General features: G+C 43.0%; 1 protein-coding gene across 3 annotated transcripts in view; it reads right to left on the bottom strand.

Annotated features, from left to right (window-relative positions):
- The window catches only part of LOC106592889 (adhesion G protein-coupled receptor E5), an 86,673-nt gene that overhangs the window by 12,037 nt on the left and 47,546 nt on the right, over positions 1 to 27,090 (bottom strand). For all 3 annotated transcript variants that reach the window (XM_045709954.2, XM_045709947.2, XM_045709944.2), the window contains exons 3-13: positions 20,403 to 20,525; positions 14,675 to 14,718; positions 14,435 to 14,545; positions 14,091 to 14,244; positions 13,654 to 13,773; positions 13,176 to 13,414; positions 12,740 to 12,925; positions 6,545 to 6,739; positions 5,836 to 5,957; positions 4,679 to 4,774; positions 4,127 to 4,285 (exon numbers count right to left, since the gene is read on the bottom strand). In XM_045709954.2, the coding sequence (XP_045565910.2) occupies positions 4,127 to 4,285; positions 4,679 to 4,774; positions 5,836 to 5,957; positions 6,545 to 6,739; positions 12,740 to 12,925; positions 13,176 to 13,414; positions 13,654 to 13,773; positions 14,091 to 14,244; positions 14,435 to 14,545; positions 14,675 to 14,718; positions 20,403 to 20,525 (1,549 nt within the window). The remainder of the gene's footprint in view (positions 1 to 4,126; positions 4,286 to 4,678; positions 4,775 to 5,835; positions 5,958 to 6,544; positions 6,740 to 12,739; positions 12,926 to 13,175; positions 13,415 to 13,653; positions 13,774 to 14,090; positions 14,245 to 14,434; positions 14,546 to 14,674; positions 14,719 to 20,402; positions 20,526 to 27,090) is intronic.

Below are 27,090 nucleotides of genomic sequence, written 5' to 3' on the forward strand. Positions count from 1 at the left end.
GGCTTCCTGGTGACTTTTTAACCTCTCTAGGGTAGGTGGCACCAAATCGTCCCACCTACGTAACAGCCAGTGTAATCCCGTGGCGCGTTATTCAAAAACCTCAAAAATGCAAAAACTTCAATTTTTCAAACATATGACTATTTTACACCATTTTAAAGACAAGACTCTCGTTAATCTAACCACACTGTCCGATATCAAAAAGGCTTTACAACGAAAGCAAAACAGATTATATCAGCAGAGTACCCAGCCAGAAATAATCAGACACCCATTTTTCAAGCTAGCATATAATGTCACATAAACCCAAACCACAGCTAAATGCAGCACTAACCTTTGATGATCTTCATCAGATGACAACCCTAGGACATTATGTTATACAATACATGCATGTTTTGTTCAATCAAGTTCATATTTATATCAAAAACCAGCTTTTTACATTAGCATGTGACTAGCATTCCCACCGAACACTGCCGGTGAATTTACTAAATTACTCACGATAAATGTTCACAAAAAGGATAACAATTATTTTAAGAATTATAGATACAGAACTCCTCTATGCACTTGATATGTCCGATTTTAAAATAGCTTTTCGGTGAAAGCACATTTTGCAATATTCTCAGTAGATAGCCCGGCATCACAGGGCTAGCTATTTAGACACCCAGCAAGTTTAGCACTCACCAAAGTCAGATTTACTATAAGAAAAATGTTATTACCTTTGCTGTCTTCGTCAGAATGCACTCCCAGGGCTTCTACTTCAATAACAAATGTTGGTTTGGTTCAAAATAATCCATAGTTATATCCAAACAGCGGCGTTTTGTTCGTGCGTTCAAGACACTATCCGAAAGGGTAAATAAGGGTGACGAGCATGGCGCAATTCGTGACCAAAATTTTCTAAATATTCCATTACCGTAGTTCGAAGCATGTCAACCGCTGTTTAAAATCAATTTTTATGCCATTTTTCTCATAAAAAAGCGATAATATTCCGACCATGAATCTGCGTTTAGGTAAACAGACGAAAGAAAATAAAGCATTCGGTCGACTTGGGCACGCACCTAAGCCCATAGTACTCTGATCGGCCACTTGCCAAAAGCGATAATGTGTTTCAGCCAGAGGATGCCTCGATATCGTTCAGCTTTTTCCCGGGCTCTGAGAGCCTATGGGAGCCGTAGGAAGTGTCACGTTAGAGCAAAGATCCTCAGTCTTCAATAAAAAGAGCCAAGATGAAACACAATTTGTCAGACAGGCCACTTCCTGCATGGAATCTTCTCAGGTTTTGGCCTGCCATTTGAGTTCTGTTATACTCACAGACACCATTCAAACAGTTTTAGAAACTTTAGGGTTTTTTCTATCCAAAGCCAATAATTATATGCATATTCTAGTTACTGGGCAGGAGTAGTAACCAGATTAAATCGGGTACGTTTTTTATCCGGCCGTGTCAATACTGCCCCCTAGCCCTAACAGGTTAATGCTTTTGTGTGCAGGGAGCTGTCCTCAGATAATCACATGGTATGCTTTCGCCATAAAGCCTTTTTGAAATCTGACAAAGTGGCTGGATTGACAAGAAGTTGAGCTTTTAATTGATGTATAACACTTGTATTTTCATGAATGTTTAACCTGTTATGGATAGGGGGCAGTATTTTCACGGCCGGATAAAAAATGTACCCGATTTAATCTGATTATTACTCCTGCCCAGAAACTAGAATATGCATATAATTATTAGCTTTGGATAGAAAACACTCCAAAGTTTCTAAAACTGTTTGAATGGTGTCTGTGAGTATAACAGAACTCATTTGGCAGGCCAAAACCTGAGAAGATTCTGTACAGGAAGTACCCTGTCTGACGATTTCTTGGCCTTCTTGATCATCTCTATCCAAAACAGGGGATCTCTGCTGTAACGTGACACTTCCTACGGCTCCCATAGGCTCTCAGAAGGCGGCAAAAAGCTGAATGCTGGCTTTGCAGGCCCTGGCTGAAAAACACTTGCGCATTTAGATAGTGGTCGATCAGAGAACAGAGACTGGAGGCGCGTGCACGAGGCGACCCCATGTTTTTATTCTTTCGTCTTTGAACGAAAACAACGACTCCCGGTCGGAATATTATCGCTTTTTTATGAGAAAAATAGCATAAAAATTGATTTTAAACAGCGGTTGACATGCTTCGAAGTACGGTAATGTAATATTTAGAATTTTTTTGTCACGAAACGCGTGGGGCGCGTAACCCTTCGTCACCCTTGGATAGTGTCTTGAACGCACGAACAAAACGCCGCTATTTGGATATAACTATGGATTATTTGGAACCAAACCAACATTTGTTATTGAAGTAGAAGTCCTGGGAGTGCATTCTGACGAAGAACAGGAAAGGTAATCGAATTTTTCTTATAGTAAATCTGAGTTTGGTGAGGGTCAAACTTGGTGGGTGTCAAAATAGCTAGCCTGTGATGGCGAGCTATCTACTCAGAATATTGCAAAATGTGCTTTCACCGAAAAGCTATTTTAAAATTGGACACCTCGATTGCATAAAGGAGTTCTGTATCTATAATTCTTAAAATAATTGTTATGTTTTTTGTGAACGTTTATCGTGAGAAATTTAGTAAATTCACCGGAAGTGTTCGGTGGGAATGCTAGTTCTGAACGTCACATGCTAATGTAAAAAGCTGGTTTTTGATATAAATATGAACTTGATTGAACAAAACATGCATGTATTGTATAACATAATGTCCTAGGAGTGTCATCTGATGAAGATCATCAAAGGTTAGTGCTGAATTTAGCTGTGGTTTTGTTTTTTGTGACATTATATGCTAGCTTGAAAAATGGGTGTCTGATTATTTCTGGCTGGGTACTCTGCTGACATAATCTAATGTTTTGCTTTCGCTGTAAAGCCTTTTTGAAATCGGACAGTGTGGTTAGATAAAGGAGAGTCTTGTCTTTAAAATGGTGTAAAATAGTCATATGTTTGAAAAATGGAAGTTTTTGGATTTTTGAGGAATTTGTAATTCGCGCCACGCCTATCATTGGATGTTGGAGCAGGTGTTCCGCTAGCGGAACGTCTAGATGTAAGAGGTTAATATTAACATTTTTGTCATTTGAATTTCGCGCTCTGCAATTTCACCGGATGTTGGCCAGGTGGGACGGTAGCGTCCCACTGATCCGCAACAATATTTATTAAAGAAGGCTTTATTTTTGGTTGATAGTAGTCAGAGTTCTAGGGATGGAGTACCTCCATTTTACAGAGGCCTTCTTAGGGTTTGGAGTATAATGAAGGTGTCCAGACACACTAAGGCGGAATCAGTGCACTGGCTGTTGGAGGAACCTCTGGTTTATGGGGCAAAACTGGATTGTACAACTGAAGCTGTTCCACATTTCTCCAAGATGCTAGTAAAGAGAAAAATCATCACCCTAAGGAAGTTAATGGACATGGCTGGGCCCACATTAATGGATGGAGGACAAGTGGCTGAACATTTGGGGGTGAGGTCGAAAAGGATTGTCGGACAAATGCTGGAAAGTTGCAGGAAGGCTCTGTCAGCAGAGGAGCGGATTATCATCAAGAGTTACTACAAAAAGACCAGATGAAGACGCCCCATTTCCCAGACTAGGGATGACATCCAATATGCCAGAGTCAGACAGAAAGGCTTTATTACTGGATTTGAGAGGGTTGGAAGAGGTGGGTTTGGATGAGGTGAATGTTAAGGAGTTATTTGGGGTGGTGTCAAGGTTTTAAATAAAGATAAAGTGAAAAATAGAAAGACACTCCTTGGAGGGTAAAACTAGGTCTCTGTGACAAGGTAAAACCAGCATGGAAAGCACTGTACAAGCCACCGTTACAAAAGGCTACAGGTGTTATGCAATGGATGGTGTTGCATGGTATCATTGCAATTAATGCTTTGGTATCTGTCATTCATTAAGATGTTGGAGATGGATGTCCTTTTTGTATAGTAAGAGAACCAAGTTTTCACTGATTTATGGAGTGTGAGAAAATAAAGCCTCTCTGTGAAATACTAGAGTCTTTGTTTACAGCCGTAGGGGAGATTTTCAATAAAACTGTTTTTATTTTGGAGTTTCAATACAGTAAGCAGCAGAAAAGAAAATGTCAATTGTTACATTTTATTTTGGGACAAACACACACCCCTTACTTGATCTTGTGTAGGTTGGAGAGGTCAGGGTTGAGAATAGATAACTTTTGGGCCAGCCTCCAGACAGTGATGATGAAGATGAAAGCGTTGAGAATGATGATAGTGCACACTGGGCCGAAGAAACTCCAGATGAATCCTCTCTCCAGAGACAACCAACAGCTGACAGAGACACACAGAGAGGATAACATTAGATTTAGGTTAAGTACATGTTATATTTCTGTTACGTTGTGTTCATTTTAAGTTAGGTTCAATCAAGGATCTTTCTCTGGAGACAACCAACAGATTATACACAGAGTGGATATAGTTAGAATAAGGTTATATTAAAGTTGGAATTATGTTATCTGGTGTTATTTACATGTTATAATTATGTTTAATAAAATCTCTCTCCAGAGGCAACCAGCAGCTGACAGGTTATTTATATGGGACAGATTTGCTACACTCTGTCACACACACACAGCACTCTTTTTCTTTCTCTCACACACACACACAGACACACACACAGCACACACACACACACACACCACAGAGTTAGAGACTCAGACACACACTCACTGTTGTGTGGTACCGTATCCATCTGGGTAGGTGATAGCAGAGATGATGACTATAGCCAGTGGCAGTCCATATCCCACAGCATACAGGTACAGAGGTCTACAGTAAGAAAATGAATCACAGAGATTTATAAAATACAGGTACAGAGGTCTACAGTAAGAAGAAGAGTCACAGAGATTCATAAAATACAGGTACAGAGGCTTACAGTAAGAAGATGAATCACAGAGATTCATAAAATACAGGTATAGAGGTTTACAGTAAGAAGATGAATCACAGAGCTTCATAAAATACAGGTACAGAGGTCTACAGTAGGAAGAAGAACCACATAGGTTCATAAAATAGCAGTTAAAAGAAAAGGTAACACACCAAGGTAATAATAATATCAAGATAAAATAAAGTAGTAAGACATACACCACCGTTCAACAGTTTGGGGTCACTTAGAAATGACCTTGTTTTTGAAAGAAAATAAAAACATTTGTCCATTAAAATAACATCAAATTGATCAGAAATACAGTGTAGACACTTAATGTTGTAAATGACTGTTGTAGCTGGAAACGGCAGATTTTTTATGGAATATCTAGATGGGCGTACAGAGACCCATAATCAGCAACCATCACTCCTGTGTTGCAATGGCACGTTGTGTTAGCTAATACAAGTTTATCATTTTAAAAGGCTAATTGATCATTAGAAAACCCTTTTGCAATTATGTTAGCACAGCTGAAAACTGTTGTTCTGATTAAAGAAGCAATAAAACTGGCCTTATTTAGACTAGTTGAGTATCTGGAGCATCAGCATTTGTGGGTTCGATTACAGGCTCAAAATGGCCAGAAACAAATAATTTTCTTCTGAAAATCATCAGTCTATTGTTGTTCTGAGAGATGAAGGCTACAATGTATTTCTGATCAATTTTATGTTATTTTAATGGACAAAATAATTTGTTTTTCTTTCTTTCAAAAAAAAAAAGAAATTTCTAAGTGACCCAAAACTTTTGAACTGTAGTGTATAATGAAAATAGATTATAGATTAGAAAATAATATAAATACAGACATTACGTATCTAAATTAATATAACATAAATGTATAATACAAATAAATACTAATGTATACTCTATATATATAATAACACATATGATTGATAAATATATCAAATAAAATAATAACCTTATGGTAGTGTTGAAGACCAGGACCACCATGCGGTAGAGCTGAACCCCCTCTAACAACATCCAACTGAAGGATCCTAGGAAGAACAGGTGGAGGAGACCTGCTACAACCCTACATCCTCCCTGAGAGAGGAGAGGAGAGGAGAGGAGAGGCGAGGAGAGGCGAGGCCAGGCGGGGCGAGGCGAGGCGAGGCGAGGCGAGGCGAGGCGAGGCGAGGCGAGTAGGGAGGAGAGGGGGAGGAAAGGACAGGGGGGACGGGGAGGAGAGGACAGGAGGACAGGGAGTAGGAGTGGAAAGGCCAGGTGGGGACAGGGGGAAGGAGAGGACAGGGGTGACAGGGTGGAGGAGAGGAGAGGGGGACAGGGTGGAAGAGAGGAGAGGGGGGAGAGGTGGAGAAGGGGTGGAAAGGTGAGGGGAGGAGGGGAGATGAGAGGAGGAGAAGGGGAGGGGAGGAGGAGAGATGAAAGGGATAAAATTCAAATTGAATATCAAAAAACTTAGAACTGACTGGATGTAAAAAAGGGCTTCTTTTTAGTTATTTGTTTGTCATCCTGGGTATAGAAGGGGGTACAAGATCCTAGGGGGAGCAACACCAAATCTTCAGTGACAAGGAAAATATTAAATAGATAAATTGCTATATATACCTTGATTGTCAGATTGACACACACACAAACACATACACACACACTCCCCACATCCCTATACCCACCTTGCTCTGTGTGTGAGAGATGCCGGTGAGGAAGACGAGGTCAGCGATGAAGAGGCAGACACAGAGGTGGAGGTGGATGGTGGTTCGTGTCCCCTGGATGGACCGACACAGCCAGAAGGTCAGGATGCACAGCAACAGACACACCACAGACACCGACAGACCCAGCCACGTCAACAGACACAGCTCAAAGGTATCCTGGAAGGAGGGAGGGAGGTTTACATAATATATAACATCAGTGTTGATCCGTCATTCATCTGTTTTGAGCCCCACATTTTTTGCAAAAAAAATAAAAAATACAATAAATAATATATATATATATATAAATGTATTTTTTGGTGTCTTGCCTGTTTCGCATGTTATTTTGCCATTAATACGTGTCACATATCAGTTTGCAAACAATTAAGAAATATATATCTATCTTAAGTGATGCAGCTCCAAAAAGAGGTGTTTCAGCGTAGCTCAGCGCTTTCTGTGGTGGTGGGGCGAGACAGCAGAAAATAGCAGCATTGCGCCGTGATTGGCTCAGTGTTCTGTCACTCATGGGGACACTACATCATCGCCAAGTTTAAGTCCTTAGTAAGGGTAGACATACAAAATGTCAGCCCTTTGGGTCCTGCCATAGAGTTATATTACAAGTGCCCTTCCAAGAATGCTCAAGGTCATTGGCCACAGATAAAATGACGTCAAATCACGTCATATGTATACTGGCTTTGACTTGAACCGATCATGTCAACATCTTACTTTCAAAGTCTTAGCTAGCAGTCACGATCATGAATCAAGTCGACATTTTTAATACTTGTCATATGAAGAGAAAAAATGAAGAGAAATTGTAGATAAAACGTCGCAGTTAAAAAAATATGTATAAGAATAAGAGACAAAGGTAACAAGTAATTAAGTAGCACAAGTAATTAAGTAGTACAAGTAATTAAAAAGCAGTAGTAAAATAGCAATAGCGAGACAGTATACAGGTGGGTACCAATACAGAGTCAATGTGCGGGGCCACCGGTTAGTTGAGGTAGTATGTACGTGAAGGTAGAGTTATTAAAGTGACTATGCATAGATGATAGCAACAGAGAGTAGCAGCGGTGTAAAGGGGGGGGCAATGCAAATTGTCTGGGTAGCCATTCGATTAGATGTTCAGGAGTCTTATGGCTTGGGGGTAGAAGCTGTTTAGAAGCCTCTTGGACCTAGACAGTCTATGACTAGGGTGGCTGGAGTCTTTGATCATTTTTAGGGCCTTCCTCTGACACCGCCTGGAATAGAGGTCCTGGATGGCAGGAAGCTTGGCCCCAGTGATGTACTGGGCCGTTCGCACTGCCCTCTGTTGTGCCTTGCGGTTGAAGGCCGAGCAGTTGCCATACCAGGCAGTGATGCAGCCAGTCAGGATGCTCTCGATCGTGCAGCTGTAGAACCTTTTGAGGATCTGAGGACCCATGCCAAATCTTTTCAGTCTCCTGAGGGGGAATAGGTTTTGTCGTGCCCTCTTCACGACTGTCTTGGTGTGCTTGGACCATGTTAGTTTGTTGGTGATGTGGACACCAAGGAACTTGAAGCTCTCATCGTGCTCCACTACAGACCCATTGATGAGAATGGGGGCGTGCTCGGTCCTCTTTTTCCTGTAGCCAACAATCATCTCTTTTGTCTTGATCACGTTGAGGGAGAGGTTGCTCTCTTGGCATCACAAGGCCAGGTCTCTGACCTCCTCCCTATAGGCTATCTTGTCGTTGTCGGTGATCAGGCCTACCACTTGTGTCATCGGCAAATTTAATGATGATGTCATGCCTGGCCGTGCAGTCATGAGTGAACAGGGAGTACAGGAGGGGGCTGAGCACGCACCCCTGAGGGGCCCCTGTGTTGAGGATCAGCGTGGCGGATGTGTTGTTTCCTACCCTACCACCTGGGGGCGGCCCATCAGTAACTCCAGGATCCAGTTGCAGAGGGAGGTGTTTAGTCCCAGGGTCCTTAGCTTATTGGTGAGCTATGAGGGCACAATGGTGTTGAACGCTGAGCTGTTGTCAATGAATAGCATTGTCACATAGGTGTTCATTTTGTTCAGGTGGGAAAGGGCAGTGTGGAGTGCAATAGAGATTGCATCATCTGTGGATCTGTTGGGGCGGTATGCAAATTGGAGTGGGACTAGGGTTTCTTGGATGATGGTGTTGATGTGAGCCATGACCAGCCTTTCAAAGCACTTCATGGCTGCAGACGTGAGTGCCACGGGTCGGTAGTCATTTAGGCAAGTTAACTTAGTGTTCTTGGGCACAGGCACTCTGGTCTACTTAAAACATGTTGGTATTACAGACTCGGACAGGGAGAGGTTGAACATGTCAGTGAAGACACTTGCCAGTTGGTCAGCGCATGCTCGCAGTAGACGTCCTAGTAATCCGTCTGGCCCTGCGGCATTGTGAATGTTTAACGGTCTTACTCACATCGGCTGCGGAAAGCGTGATCACACAGTCTTCCGGCACAGCTGGTGCTCTCATGCATGTTTCAGTGTTATTTGCCTCGAAGCGAGCATAGAAGTGGTTTAGCTTGTCTGGTAGGCTCGTGTCACTGGGCAGCTCTCGGCTGTGCTTCCCATTGTAGTCTGTAATGGTTTGCTAGGCCTGTCACATCCGACGAGTGTCAGAGTCGGTGTAGTATGATTTGATCTTACAAGCTGACTACACCGCTCACGTCGCATGTGCGAGAGTTGCAAAATAAATTTAGAAATCTATATTATTCAATTATTGCACCCACACTGTTCGCGCGCCAACGAGCGTCTGCGTTGCCAAGGGCTAAAATAGAAGTCAGTTATATTTGTGACGCAGATCGAGCTGCAAGTCCTGCCTCTCCCATCTCCTCATTGGTTTATAGAAGCACGTACCCACGTGCCATCTCCTCATTGGTTATCCCCACATGGGTGACTGAAAGACGAACGAGGTTAGTGGCGGTAATGCACCTCATTTATGAAAGTTGCCAATCGCAATATAAAGTCAAGAGAAGAAAAAGCCTAGAAGGAGGAGAGATGACTAGAAACAATTCGGTTGACTGTTTTATGTGTGGATTATTTGTCGGAGTAGAAGACCTTGTGCATTTCATGTAAAATAACAACTCAATGTTTATATCCCAGGACAAGTTAGCTGGCAACAGCAAGCTAGCTAAATAGGACGAATTAGCTAGCAAGTGCAAGCTAGCTAGCTAAATTGCCATAAATGTTTAATGATTTTCGACCTGTCCCCAAATTAATGTAATTGGTTTGTTTGTTTTGATATTTAACCTGCGTGTCGTGATTGCGTTTAGTGTGGGAGGACAAAATACATTCATGCACAATTGCGCACGATGGCGCACACGCGCAACCGGTTTGGGTTCCGTGTTAGTCCTGTATTGACGCTTTGCCTGATGGTTCGTCGGAGGGCATAGTGGGATTTCTTATAAGTTTTCGGGTTAGAGTCCCGCTCCTTGAAAGCGGCAGCTCTAGCCTTTAGCTCACTGCGGATATTCCCTGTAATCCATGGCTTCTGGTTGGGGAATGTACGTACGGTCACTGTGGGGATGACGTCATCGATGCACTTATTGATGAAGCCAATGACTGATGTGGTGTACTCCTCAATGCCATCGGAGGAATCCCGGAACATATTCCAGTCTGTGCTTGCAAAACAGTTCTGAAGCTTAGCATCTGCTTCATCTGACCACTTTTTTATTGATCTCATCACTGGTGCTTCCTGCTTTAATTTTTGCTTCTAAGCAGGAGTCAGGAGGATATAATTATAGTCAGATTTGCCAAATGGAGGGCGAGGGAGAGCTTTGTATGCGTCTCTGTGTGTGGAGTATAGGTGGTCCAGTGTTTTTTCCCCTCTGGTTGCACATTTAATATGCTGATAGAAATTTGGTAAAACGGATTTAAGTTTCCCTGCGTTAAAGTCCCCGGCTACTAGGAGTGTCGCCTCTGGGTGAGCGTTTTCTTGTTTGCTTATGGTGGAATACAGTTCATTCAATGCAAATAAACAAACAAACAAAAAACTATCGGTTGGGGGAATGTAAAACGTCTGCCTTTTTCTCCGGTGCCAACTTAACCCAACAGTAAGTGGTTTGTAAAGAATCAATGGCTAACTGCAAGCAATACAAAGCAATCTTTAGCCTGATTTCAATGGAATGGCTGCGTGTTTTTTTTTCAGAGTTCCCACCATAAATCCAGAGAATGCCAGACTCTGATGACAAAGTTTGATGATAAAATTTGCCCACAAAGGACCGCCGTGCCACCTTCCTGTTAAAGTGAGCACATCACAAGTTGAGTCCAAAAATATCTTGTATGCTGCTGTATAAATGATGTAATATGCCAGGGAGATAGTATTACCTTCTTAGCTACAGTATACCTAAGTGTATGTTGTGTAGTAAGCTGTTAGTTGCCCATGTGCCTCACCTTAATAAGTTGGCCTATTTGTAACAACGAGGGATTGTAAACACATCGTTCATGGCCAGTGTGCTTATTTGATAACTTTTTGTGTACAGCTTTGACAGTGCTATTGATAGTAGTGGTGGCACTTGGCATACACGCAAATTCAGCACACACAACATTCTATAATAGAATAGTGTTATTTTAAGTGTATCTTTTTTTACATCAAATACCCAATGTGCCTCACCCTAATAATTTTGTCTATTTTCACCTCTTTATTTCGCCAACTGTTCTGACTTGGTGGTGCACATGTAGCCTATAACCTGTTTTAGAGAAATGTAATCATTGAATATTGTAAGCGCTTTCATTGTCTGTTTATTTGCCCCCTTTTTTTATCCTATGTTTCTGACTTGTTGTACAGGGAGAACACTGTAAGAATGGCCCATGTTCTGAATTCTATCGCTGTACATTTCAAAATTGCTGAACAAATAGTTATATTCACCACGTCCGTCGTCGCTCGCTCATTAATGTCTTAATCATAATGACGTATTGCCTCTTATCTGCTTGTCGTCCCCTTATGCCATAGTTTGTACATCTCAATTGTCAGTAGAAACCACATTTGTTTAAGCAAGTCAGCCATATCAGCTATGTTTTTTTAAAGGCAGTAAATGAGGCTGAATTAACTGTTTCACTGCCAGACAAGGCTCCGCTGATAGCCAGGTGTAGCAGTGGTAAGGTGTTGGGACTTTGCTGTTGGGACAGCTTTATGTAGGCCCTAACAGTTTGTGGGCACCATTTCTCACCGTTACAGTGCAATTCATGTATTGTTTAGTGTTGTGTTGTGTAGTGGCTTGCTGACATGCATCCTACATTTATTTGGGTTTGCCCCACCAAGATTTACATGCTAAAATCACCACTGTATAACATCAAGATGCATGGAGGGAAGGAAAGAGAGAATTAGCCTGTTCATCAGGTTAACAAAGCTAGCTAGTTTGGTTTGAAGAGCCATCAACACAATTTAAGACAAAGAGCTCAGTTAATGTTAAGCATCTTCAGCTATCCTCAGTTAATGTTAAGCATCTTCAGCCATCCTCAGTTAATGTTAAGCATCTTCAGCTATCCTCAGTTAATGTTAAGCATCTTCAGCTATCCTCAGTTAATGTTAAGCTTCTTCAGCCATCCTCAGTTAATGTTAAGCATCTTCAGCTATCCTCAGTTAATGTTAAGCATCTTCAGCCATCCTCAGTTAATGTTAAGCATCTTCAGCCATCCTCAGTTAATGTTAAGCATCTTCAGCTATCCTCAGTTAATGTTAAGCATCTTCAGCTATCCTCAGTTAATGTTAAGCATCTTCAACCATCCTCAGTTAATGTTAAGCATCTTCAGCCATCCTCAGTTAATGTTAAGCATCTTCAGCTATCCTCAGTTAATGTTAAGCATCTTCAGCCATCCTCAGTTAATGTTAAGCATCTTCAGCTATCCTCAGTTAATGTTAAGTTTCTTCAGCTATCCTCAGTTAATGTTAAGCATCTTCAGCTATCCTCAGTTAATGTTAAGCATCTTCAGCCATCCTCAATTAATGCTAAGCAGCTTCAGCTATCCTCAGTTAATGTTAAGCAGCTTCAGCTATCCTCAGTTGATTGAAAACAACACAGCCTTTAACTCATTACTCAACCTACTCAACTGACAACATAGGGTAAGGAGCATTATCTTGACATCAACCAGTGTGTGTGTGTGTGTGTGTGTGTGTGTGTGTGTGTGTGTGTGTGTGTGTGTGTGTGTGTGTGTGTGTGTGTGTGTGTGTGTGTGTGTGTGTGTACCTTTACAGGGTAGAGGGCCATGAGAACAGCAAAGCTGCTAAGGTGGGTACAGGAACACACAGTGTGTGTAGCGTTAGACGTGACTTTGGTACAGCCACTCCTTGACCACGCACCTCCCTCTTCATGGACACGCCCCTCCGACCAGAACACACAGGTATAGTTCATTTCTGATGACTCCGCCCTCACCTGGGGTTGGGGGGGGGGGGGGGGGGGGGGGGGGGGGAGGGGAGAAAGAGACAGCGAGAGAGAGACAGACAGAGAAACAGAGAGAGAGAGAGACAAACATTGGCTAAGCACTTCTTAGAAAGCAGTCAGTCTGTTAGGCCATCGTCATTACGTGAAAAGGTCCTAGCTCTAGCTGTACAATTGTAATATACTATAATATTTACATACATCATATATTAACATCAGCTATTATAATATTATTAAATGATACCTGGAGATGTTTGAAGGTGAGGATGACAGGCTGGGTGAGGTGGTCTGTTGCTGGGTTACTGACGAGAGCTGTTACCACCTTGGAACTGATCTGGTAGCTAGGCTTTGATGCTGTGGATGTTGCTGTGTCTGTGTCTGTGTCTGTGTCTGTGTCTGTGTCTGTGTCAGTGAGGTACTGGAAGGAGTTGTTGACAGATCTCTCCACTGTCTTGTAACACACCAACCCAGCCAGAGTGAAACCTGGGAAGCACAGAATGAAACAGGTTACCAAAATATCTTGTAACTTTCCCAAAATTCCCAGGTTTTTCAGGTATCCTTGTTGGGAGATTCCTGGAATAAAGAAGGAATAAATAGGAAATCCGGAATCTCGGATTTCTGCGCAACATGGGAAGTTTTGGACGGTTATTGGTACTAAAAGTTAGAGCACTTAGTTATAGAGAAGATGGTGATGATGATGATGATGAAGAAGAGTAGGCTACCTGGGTATGTCCCATTGCCGGTGGCTGTCTCCCAGCTGGTGTCCAGCCGAGCGTTGTCATTGGCCAGGCTGATTGGCCCAGTGGGCGGAGTCTGTCCCCTCCTCACTGCAATCTCAGCCTCTGTGTACAAGGACAAGGGTTAAGGCGAAGGAGGATGTGTGTGAGTGTGTTCAGGAGTGTGTGTGTGTATGTTTGTGTGTGTGTATGCTTGTGTGTGTGCATGTGTGTGTGTGTGTGTGTGTGTGTGTGTGTGTATGTGAGTGTGTGCATGTGTGTATGTGTGTGTGTGTGTGTCTGCATGTTCATGTGTGTGTGTATGTGTGTGTGTGTCTGCATGTTCGTGTGTGTGTGTGTGTGTGTGTGTGTGTGTGTGTGTGTGTGTGTGTGTGTGTGTGTGTGTGTGTGTGTGTGTGTGTGTGTGTGTGTGTGTGTGTTACCTGTGTGGTTTTTCTCCATGGTGGTGTGGTTGTCTCTGAGCTGTGGCCCGATGAACCTCATGGCGTCTTCCACGGTGCCTAGCAACCCACTCACCTCCCGGCTGTTGCTTAGGATACCTTGAGACAGGAAACCGTCTATCTCCGTGAATACATTCTACACACGGGAAGTAGAAACAGGAAACAGGAAGTGAGTGAACGAGGTGTATATGTGTACATGCATGCATGATTGCACCGTGTGTGTGTGTGTGTGTGTGTGTGTGTGTGTGTGTGTGTGTGTGTGTGTGTGTGTGTGTGTGTGTGTGTGTGTGTGTGTGTGTGTGTGTGTGTGTGTGTGTGTGTGTTACCTCCAGTAGCATCTCTCCAGTCAGCCTCCCTGCGGCTGCGTCCCCAGAGTTACTTAATGCCAGACAGCTGTTCCTCATCAGAGACAGGAGACCAGCTAAACCTGGGACAGTCTGAGAGAGAGGAGATGTTCATTGACCTTATGTGGGTTAAAACATTTATAGCAAGACATATATTGTAGTGCCTGAAGATAGTACTTAAAAGTATTAATTAAAACACAGGTGTCTGGGTTTAGAACTCACCTGTCCAGGAGTCTCATCCGCTTTGAACTGGTCACAGGTCAGTACTGAAGGAAACACAAAACACTACCATCACACCTGGATCGACACTACACAGTACAACACAACAGAACAGGACACAACAGAACACAACACAATCATACCTACACAACAAAACAATCCCGCCTGCACAACAACAACCATCACACCTGTATCTTTTCTGCACCAAAACACAATTTATTTGTATCTTCATTCAACTAGGCAAGTCAGTTAACCTGTTAGGGCTAGGGGGCAGTATTGACACGGCTGGATAAAAAACGTACCCGATTTAATCTGGTTACTACTCCTGCCCAGTAACTAGAATATGCATATAATTATTGCTTTGGATAGAAAACACCCTAAAGTTTCTAAAACTGTTTGAATGGTGTCTGTGAGTATAACAGAACTCATATGGCAGGCCAAAACCTGAGAAGATTTCAAGCAGGGAGTGGCCTGTCTGAGAAGTAGTGTTTCATCTTGGCTCTTTTTATTGAAGACTCAGGATCTGTGCAATAACGTGACACTTCCTACGGCTTCCATAGGGTCCCAGAGCCCGGGAAAAAGCTGAACGATATCGAGGCAGGCTCTGGCTGAAACACTTTATCGCTTTTGGCAAATGGCCACTCAGAGTACTATGGGCTTAGGCGCGTGCCCGCTTCGACCGAATGCTTTCTTTTCCTTTGTCTGTTTACCTAAAAGCAGATTCCCGGTCGGAATATTATCGCTTTTTTATTTATATTTACATTTTAGTCATTTAGCAGACGCTCTTATCCAGAGCGACTTACAGTAGTGAATGCATACATTTCATTTCATACATTTTTTGTTCCCGTACTGGTCCCCCGTGGGAATCGAACCCACAACCCTGGCGTTGCAAACACCATGCTCTACCAACTGAGCCACATGAGAAAAATGGCATAAAAATTGATTTTAAACAGCGGTTGACATGCTTCGAAGTACGGTAATGGAATATTTAGAATTTTTTTGTCACGAATTGCGCCATGCTCGCCACCCTTATTTACCCTTTAGGATAGTGTCTAGAACGCACGAACAAAACGCCGCTGTTTGGATATAACGATGGATTATTTTGGACCAAACCAACATTTGTTATTGAAGTAGAAGTCCTGGGAGTGCATTCTGACGAAGACAACAAAGGTAATAACATTTTTCTTATAGTAAATCTGACTTTGATGAGTGCTAAACTTGCTGGGTGTCTAAATAGCTAGCCCTGTGATGCCGGGCTATCTACTGAGAATATTGCAAAATGTGCTTTCACCGAAAAGCTATTTTTAAAATTGGACATATCGAGTGCATAGAGGAGTTCTGTATCTATAATTCTTAAAATAATTGTTATGCTTTTTGTGAACGTTTATCGTGAGTAATTTAGTAAATTCACCGGCAGTGTTCGGTGGGAATGCTAGTCACATGCTAGTCACATGCTAATGTAAAAAGCTGGTTTTTGATATAAATATGAACTTGATTGACCAAAACATGCATGTATTGTATAACATAATGTCCTAGGGTTGTCATCTGATGAAGATCATCAAAGGTTAGTGCTACATTTAGCTGTGGTTTGGGTTTATGTGACATTATATGCTAGCTTGAAAAATGGGTGTCTGATTATTTCTGGCTGGGTACTCTGCTGACATAATCTAATGTTTTGCTTTCGTTGTAAAGCTTTTTTGAAATCGGACAGTGTGGTTAGATTAACGAGAGTCTTATCTTTAAAATGGTGTAAAATAGTCATATTTTTAAAAAATTGAAGTAATAGCATATCTAAGGTATTTGAACAACGCGCCACAGGATTCAACTGGCTGTTGAGAAGGTGGGACGCAAGCGTCCCACCTAGCCCATAGAGGTTAAGAACAAATTCTTATTTAGAATGACAGCCTTCCCCAGCCAAACCCGGACACTGGACCAATTATGTACCGTCCGATGGGACTTCCAATCACAACCGGTTGTGATGCAACCTGGAATCGAACCAGGGTCTGTAGTGACGCCACTAGCACTGAGATGCATCGCCGTAGACCGCTGCGCCACTCAGGAGTCCAACAACACACATCACACCACAATGACACAACACCACAACACACCACCACACCACTACAGAACACACAATAACATAGCACACCATAACACACAACAACACACCACCTGCACAACAACACACCATAACACAACAACACACCACAACAACACACCACAACATAACAACACACCACAACATAACAACACACCACAACAACACACCACAACACCACACTACAACACCACACTACAACAACACAACACACCACACCACAACACCACACTACAACACCACACTACAACAACACACCACATCAACACACACAACACCACAACATCAACACCACAACACCACAACAACACACCACAAAAACACACCCCAACACCACAACACAACACCACACCACAACAACACACCACAACACCACACCACACCACCACACCACAAAAACAACAACACCACACCACAACAACATGCACAACAACACACCACAACAACACACCACAACAACACACCACCCACTACAACACACCACATCAACAACACACCACAACAACACCACAACAACAACAACACACCGCAACACCACACTGCAACACCACAACACCACACCACAACAACACACCACAACAACAACAACACACCACAACACCACACCACAACACACCACAACAACACACACCACAACAACACCACGCCAACACACCACAACAACACCACACCACAACACCACAACAACACACCACAACAACATACACAACAACACCACACCACAACAACAACACCACACCACAACAACATGCACAACAACAACACCACACCACAACAACATGCACAACAACACACCACAAAACCAAACCACAACAACACACACAACAACACCACAACACCACACCAACACACCACAAAGCCACACCACAACACACAACAACAACACACCACACACTACACCACACAACACACTGTATGTTTGAACTACTGGCACACAGCTCAGACACCCATACATACCCCACAAGACATGCCACAACACACGACACAACACACCACACAACACACCACAATACACACCACAACAACAACACACCACAACAACATGCACAACAACAACACCACACCACAACAACATACACAACAACACCACACCACAACAACACACCACAACACCACACCACAACAACAACACCACACCACAACAACATGCACAACAACACACCACAAAACCAAACCACAACAACACACACAACAACACCACAACACCACACCAACACACCACAAAACCACACCACAACACACACAACAACACCACACCACAACACCACAACAACACACCACAACAACATACACAACAACACCACACCACAACAACAACACCACACCACAACAACATGCACAACAACAACACCACACCACAACAACATGCACAACAACACACCACAAAACCAAACCACAACAACACACACAACAACACCACAACACCACACCAACACACCACAAAGCCACACCACAACACACAACAACAACACACCACACACTACACCACACAACACACTGTATGTTTGAACTACTGGCACACAGCTCAGACACCCATACATACCCCACAAGACATGCCACAACACACGACACAACACACCACACAACACACCACAATACACACCACAACAACAACACACCACAACAACATGCACAACAACAACACCACACCACAACAACATACACAACAACACCACACCACAACAACACACCACAACACCACACCACAACAACAACACCACACCACAACAACATGCACAACAACACACCACAAAACCAAACCACAACAACACACACAACAACACCACAACACCACACCAACACACCACAAAACCACACCACAACACACACAACAACAACACACCACACACTACACCACACAACACACTGTCTGTTTGAACTACTGGCACACAGCTCAGACACCCATACATACCCCACAAGACATGCCACAACACACCACACAACACACCACACAACAACAACACCACACCACAACAACATGCACAACAACAACACCACACCACAACAACATGCACAACAACACACCACAAAACCAAACCACAACAACACACACAACAACACCACAACACCACACCACACCAACACACCACAAAACCACACCACAACACACACAACAACAACACACCACACACTACACCACACAACACACTGTCTGTTTGAACTACTGGCACACAGCTCAGACACCCATACATACCCCACAAGACATGCCACAACACACCACACAACACACCAAACAACACACCACAATACACACCACAATAGTAGATCCAAGTTGTTGCCATGGGTAACCATGTTAACCAACAGATACCAACTAACTAAGGTACAAATGAAGACATGTGTCACGTCCTGACCAGCAGAGGGAGTAGTGGTGTAGTATTTTGGTCAGGACGTGGCAGAAGAAGTCTGTATGTGTTGTCTAGTATGTCTGTTTCTGTGTTAGTCTTGTGACTCCTGATCAGGAACAGCTGGGGATCGTTGTTCCTGATTGGGAGTCATATATTTAGGAGTATGTTTGTCACTTGAGTTTGTGGGTGGTTGTGCTAACACTGCTAGTCTTTTTTGTTTGTAGTAAGCGTGTTAGCCTGTCGTGAGTTTCGTGTTTATTGTTTCCCTGTGTATACTTTGCTTTAATTTATTATTCTTTACATTAAAAGATGAGTATCCACATTCCGCCTGCAGTTTGGTCCATTCAACACGGCTTCAACATTTATGACAACATGAGACAGAGAGGAAGTTGAGGTGGAGATAAAAACACCCAGAAACCCACAGCACACCAGTGATGAAATGTTACCATGGTAACCATCCTGGGACGCATCCCAAATGACAACCTATTATATAGTGCTCTATGGGCCCTGGTCTAATGTAATGCACTATATAGGGAATAGGGCCCTGGTCTAATGTAGTGCACTAAATAGGGAAAATGGTGTCATTTGGGCCTCAGACTAGAAAGAGGAAGCTGCCAGTGGAATAACGGTATCTACAGCAACAGAGGAAAGTCCCTACTGTAATATAAGCACCACACTCAGATCAGTTTACATAGTCCCTTACTGATCATCATTATCCAGGCTTACACAGTTAAACTGAACCTAGACCTGTCCTTATGAGGTGGTTTGCAGTGGCACAACAGTAACCTCTGTTTGAGGAAGGGGACCCACGCACACTCAACCTATCTGTAGTGGACACACACACAAGCTAAACTGAGACCCTCGCATCACACACAGACATCCCCACACCCACTCTGGACTCATCATTACAATCCCCATCTCTTTTACCGAAGCCGGAAAAGAGATGCATTCGTAGCCACCTTCAGTCTTTCTACAGTAAATGCAAACGGGGCATGCATTGCTGTTGCTACACTCATTGATATATATATATATATATATATATATATATATATATATATATATATATATATATATATATATATATACATAAAGAGAGAGAGAGAGAGAGAGAGAGTACTTAGACACCAGTAGTATTGTGCTCTGCTGTGTATGAGAGGGTTCTTATCTTAACCTCTTTTCGTCCAACCTATCTGGTGGGAAAAGGCAATGCCATATGTACAGAATACAAGGGCTTTTCCTAATGTCATCGATCGAACACATAAACACAGTGATGCCTTCTTGTTGGACTCACCTGCACAATGTCCAGTGTGATTAGAGATCCCAGGTTGACACTGGCAAATGTAGCTCCCGATGGTGTTGACGCAAATGGTGTTGCTGCTACAAACCTGTGGTCTCTCCTGGCACTCATCGTGGTCTGAAGAGAGAAGGGAATATATTGATAGAGCAGTGACTCCCTAACTTCTCCTCCAGTGACTTTCTAACTTCTCCTCCAGTGACTTTCTAACTTCTCCTCCAGTGATTCCCTAACCTCTCCTGCAGTGATTCCCTAACCTCTCCTCCAGTGATTCCCTAACCTCTCCTCCAGAGACTCCCTAACCTGTCCTCCAGAGACTCCCTAACCTGTCCTCCAGAGACTCCCTAACCTGTCCTCCAGAGACTCCCTAACCTGTCCTCCAGTGATTCCCTAACCTCTCTTCCAGTGATTCCCTAACCTCTCCTCCAGTGATTCCCTAACTTCTCCTCCAGAATAATATAATTATCAACCCCCCTCCCCACCTACAAATAGAATAATATCATTATCCACCCCCCTCCCCACCTACACATAGAATAATATCATTATCACCCCCCCTCCCCACCTACAAATAGAATAATATCAGTATCCACCCCCCTCCCCACCTACACATAGAATAATATCATTATCACCCCCCCTCCCCACCTACACATAGAATAATATCATTATCCACCCCCCTCCCCACCTACACGTAGAATAATATCATTATCCTCCCCCCTCCCCACCTACACATAGAACAATATCATTATCCACCCCCCCTCCCAACCTACACAGAATAATATCATTATCCACCCCCTCCTCACCTACACATAGAATAATATCATTATCACCCCCCTCCCCACCAACACATAGATTATTATCATTATCCACCCCCCTCCGCACCTGCACATAGAATAATATCAAAATCCACCCCCCTCCGCACCTACACATAGAATAAGATCATTATCCAAGCCCCCCACCTACACATAGAACAATATCATTATCACACCCTTCCCCAACTACACATAGAATAATATCATTATCCACCCCCCTCACCTACACATAGAACAATATCATTATCACCCCCCTCCCCACCTACACATAGAATAATATCATTATCCACCCCCCTCCTCACCTACACATAGAATAATATCATTATCACCCCCTCCCCAACTACACATAGAATAATATCATTATCCACCACACTCCGCACCTACACATAGAATAATATCAATATCCACCCCCCCCACCTACACATAGAACAATATCATTATCACTCCCCTCCCCACCTACACATAGAATAATATAATTATCCACCCACCCTCCCCACCTACACATAGAATAATATCATTATCCACCCCCCTCCCCACCTACACATAGAATAATATAATTATCCACCCCCCCTCCCCACCTACACGTAGAATAATATCATTATCCACCCCCCTCCCCACCTACACATAGAATAATATCATTATCCACCCCCCCTCCCCACCTACATATGGAATAATATCATTTTCCATCCCCCCCTCCGCACCTACACATAGAATAATATCATTATCACCCCCCCTCCCCACCTACACATAGAATAATATCATTATCACCCCCCTCCCCTCCCCACCTACACATAGAATACTATCATTGTCACCCCCACCTACACATAGAATAATATCATTATCACCCCCCTCCCCACCTTCTCATAGAATAATATCGTTATCACCCCCTCACTCCTCCCAACCTACACATAGAATAATATCATTATCACCCCCCCTCCCCACCTACACATAGAATAATATCATTATCACCCCCCCTCCCCACCTACACATAGAATAATATCATTATCCACCCCCCTCCCCACCTACACGTAGAATAATATCATTATCCTCCCCCCTCCCCACCTACACATAGAACAATATCATTATCCACCCCTCCCAACCTACACAGAATAATATCATTATCCACCCCCTCCTCACCTACACATAGAATAATATCATTATCACCCCCCTCCCCACCAACACATAGATTATTATCATTATCCACCCCCCTCCGCACCTGCACATAGAATAATATCAAAATCCACCCCCCTCCGCACCTACACATAGAATAAGATCATTATCCAAGCCCCCCACCTACACATAGAACAATATCATTATCACACCCTTCCCCAACTACACATAGAATAATATCATTATCCACCCCCCTCACCTACACATAGAACAATATCATTATCACCCCCCTCCCCACCTACACATAGAATAATATCATTATCCACCCCCCTCCTCACCTACACATAGAATAATATCATTATCACCCCCTCCCCAACTACACATAGAATAATATCATTATCCACCACACTCCGCACCTACACATAGAATAATATCAATATCCACCCCCCCCACCTACACATAGAACAATATCATTATCACTCCCCTCCCCACCTACACATAGAATAATATAATTATCCACCCACCCTCCCCACCTACACATAGAATAATATCATTATCCACCCCCCTCCCCACCTACACATAGAATAATATAATTATCCACCCCCCCTCCCCACCTACACGTAGAATAATATCATTATCCACCCCCCTCCCCACCTACACATAGAATAATATAATTATCCACCCCCCCTCCCCACCTACATATGGAATAATATCATTTTCCATCCCCCCCTCCGCACCTACACATAGAATAATATCATTATCACCCCCCCTCCCCACCTACACATAGAATAATATCATTATCACCCCCCTCCCCTCCCCACCTACACATAGAATACTATCATTGTCACCCCCACCTACACATAGAATAATATCATTATCACCCCCCTCCCCACCTTCTCATAGAATAATATCGTTATCACCCCCTCCCTCCTCCCAACCTACACATAGAATAATATCATTATCACCCCCCCTCCCCACCTACACATAGAATAATATCATTATCACCCCCCTCCCCACCTACACATAGAATAATATCATTATCACCCCCTCCCCACCTACACATAGAATAATATCATTATCACCCACCTCCCCACCTTCACACAGAATAATATCATTAGCACCCTCACCTACACATAGAATCATATCATTATCACCCCCCTCCTCACCTACACATAGAATAATATCATTATCCACCTCCCTCCCCACTTACACATAGAATAATATCATTATCCACTCCGCGTCAGAACCTACACATAGAATAATATCATTAACCACCCCCCTCATAACCTAAACATAGAATAATATCATTATCCACCCCCCTCCCCACCTACACATAGCATAATATAATTATCCACCAACCTCCCCACCTACACATAGAATAATATCATTATCCACCCCCCCTCCCCACCTACACACCCCCCTCCCCACCTACACATAGCATAATATAATTATCCACCAACCTCCCCACCTACACATAGAATAATATCATTATCCACCCCCCCTCCCCACCTACACATAGAATAATATAATTATCCACCCCCCCTCCCCACCTACACAAAGAATAATATCATTATCCACCCCCCCTCCCCAACTACACATAGAATAATATAATTATCCACCCCCCCTCCCCACCTACACATAGAATAATATCATTATCCACCCCCCTCCCCACCTACACGTAGAATAATATCATTATCACCCCCTCCCCACCTACACATAGAATAATATCACTATCACCCACCTCCCCACCTTCACACAGAATAATATCAATAGCACCCTCACCTACACATAGAATCATATCATTATCACCCCCCTCCTCACCTACACATAGAATAATATCATTATCCACCTCCCTCCCCACTTACACATAGAATAATATCATTATCCACTCCGCGTCAGAACCTACACATAGAATAATATCATTAACCACCCCCCTCATAACCTACACATAGAATAATATCATTATCCACCCCCCTCCCCACCTACACATAGCATAATATAATTATCCACCCCCACTCCCCACCTACACATAGAATAATATCATTATCCACCCCCCTCCCACCTACACATAGAATAATATGTCATTATCCACCCCCCTCCCCACCTACACATAGAATAATATCATTTTCCACCCCCCTCCCCACCTACACATAGAATAATATAATTATCCACCCCCCCTCCCCACCTACACAAAGAATAATATCATTATCCACCCCCCCTCCCCACCTACACATAGAATAATATAATTATCCACCCCCCCTCCCCACCTACACATAGAATAATATCATTATCCACCCCCCTCCCCACCTACACATAGAATAATATCATTATCCACCCCCCCTCCCCACCTACATATAGAATAATATCATTTTCCACCCCCCCTCCGCACCTACAAGTAGAATAATATCATTATCACCCCCCCTCCCCACCTACACATAGAATAATATCATTATCACCCCCCTCCCCTCCCCACCTACACATAGAATACTATCATTGTCACCCCCACCTACACATAGAATAATATCATTATCACCCCCCTCCCCACCTTCTCATAGAATAATATCGTTATCACCCCCTCCCTCCTCCCCACCTACACATAGAATAATATCATTATCACCCCCCCTCCCCACCTACACATAGAATACAATCATTGTCACCCCCACCTACACATAGAATAATATCATTATCACCCCCCTCCCCACCTTCACATAGAATAATATCATTATCAACCCCCTCCCCACCTACACATAGAATAATATCATTATTCACCCCCTCCCCACCTACACATAGAATACAATCATTGTCACCCCCACCTACACATAGAATAATATCATTATCACCCCCCTCCCCACCTACACATAGAATAATATCATTATCACCCCCTCCCCACCTACACATAGAATAATATCATTATCACCCCCCCTCCCCACCTACACATAGAATAATATCATTATCACCTCCCTCCCCACCTACACATAGAATAATATCATTATCACCATCTCCCCACCAACAAATAGAATAAAATCATTATCACCCCCATCCCCTCCACACCTACACATTGGAATAATATCATTATCCACCCCCCTCATAACCTACACATTGAATAATATCTTTATCACTCCCCTTCCCACCTACACATAGAATATTATCGTTATCATCCCCCTAACCATCTACACATAGAATAATATCATTATCCACCCCCTACCCACCTACACATAGAATAATATCATTATCACCCCCCTCCCCACCTAAACATAGTATAATATTATTATCCACCCCCTCCCCACCTACACATAGAATAATATCATTATCCACCCCCCTCCCCACCTACACATAGAATAATATAATTATCACCCATCTCCCCACCTTCACACAGAATAATATCATTAGCACCCTCACCTACACATAGAATCATATCATTATCACCCCCCTCCTCACCTACACATAGAATAATATCATTATCCACCTCCGTCCCCACTTACACATAGAATAATATCATTATCCACTCCCCGTCAGAACCTACACATAGAATAATATCATTAACCACCCCCCTCATAACCTACACATAGAATAATATCATTATCACCCCCTCCCCACCTGCACAAAGAATAATATCATTATCACCCCCTCCCCACCTACACATAGAACAATATCATTATCCACCCCCTCCCCACCTACACATAGAATACAATCATTGTCACCCCCACCTACACACAGAATAATATCATTATCACCCCCCTCCCCAACTACACATAGAATAATATCATTATCACCCTCTCCCCACCTACAAATAGAATAATATCATTATCCACCCCCCCTCCCCACATACACATAGAATATTATCATTATCACCCCCTCCCCACCTAAACATAGAATAATATCATTGTCACCCCACCTACACATAGAATAATATCATTATCATCCCCCACCCCACCTGCATAAAGAATAATATAATTATCACCCCCTCCCCACCTACACATAGAATAATATCATTATCCACCCCCTCCCCACCTACACATAGAATACAATCATTGTCACCCCCACCTACACATAGAATAATATCATTATCACCCCCCTCCCCACCTACACATAGAATAATATCATTATCACCCCCTCCCCACCTACACATAGAATAATATCATTATCACCCCCCCTCCCCACCTACACTTAGAATAATATCATTATCACCTCCCTCCCCACCTACACATAGAATAATATCATTATCCACCTACACATAGAATAATATCATTATCCAAACCCCTCCCCACCTACACATAGAATAGTATCATTATCACCCTCTCCCCACCAACAAATAGAATAAAATCATTATCACCCCCATCCCCTCCACACCTACACATTGGAATAATATCATTTTCCACCCCCCTCATAACCAACACATTGAATAATATCTTTATCACACCCCTTCCCACCTACACATAGAATAATATCGTTATCATCCCCCTAACCATCTAGACATAGAATAATATCATTATCCACCCCCTACCCACCTACACACAGACTAATATCATTATCCACCCCCCTCCCCACCTACACATAGAATAATATAATTATCACCCACCTCCCCACCTTCACACAGAATAATATCATTAGCACCCGGACCTACACATAGAGTCATATCATTATCACCCCCCTCCCCACCTACACATAGAATAATATCATTATCACTCCCCTCCCCACCTACACATAGAATAATATAATTATCCACCCACCCTCCCCACCTACACATAGAATAATATCATTATCCA

The sequence above is a fragment of the Salmo salar genome, chromosome 02 (genome assembly GCF_965601325.2).
Source record: "Salmo salar chromosome 02, fSalSal1, whole genome shotgun sequence".
Taxonomy (NCBI): domain Eukaryota; kingdom Metazoa; phylum Chordata; class Actinopteri; order Salmoniformes; family Salmonidae; genus Salmo; species Salmo salar.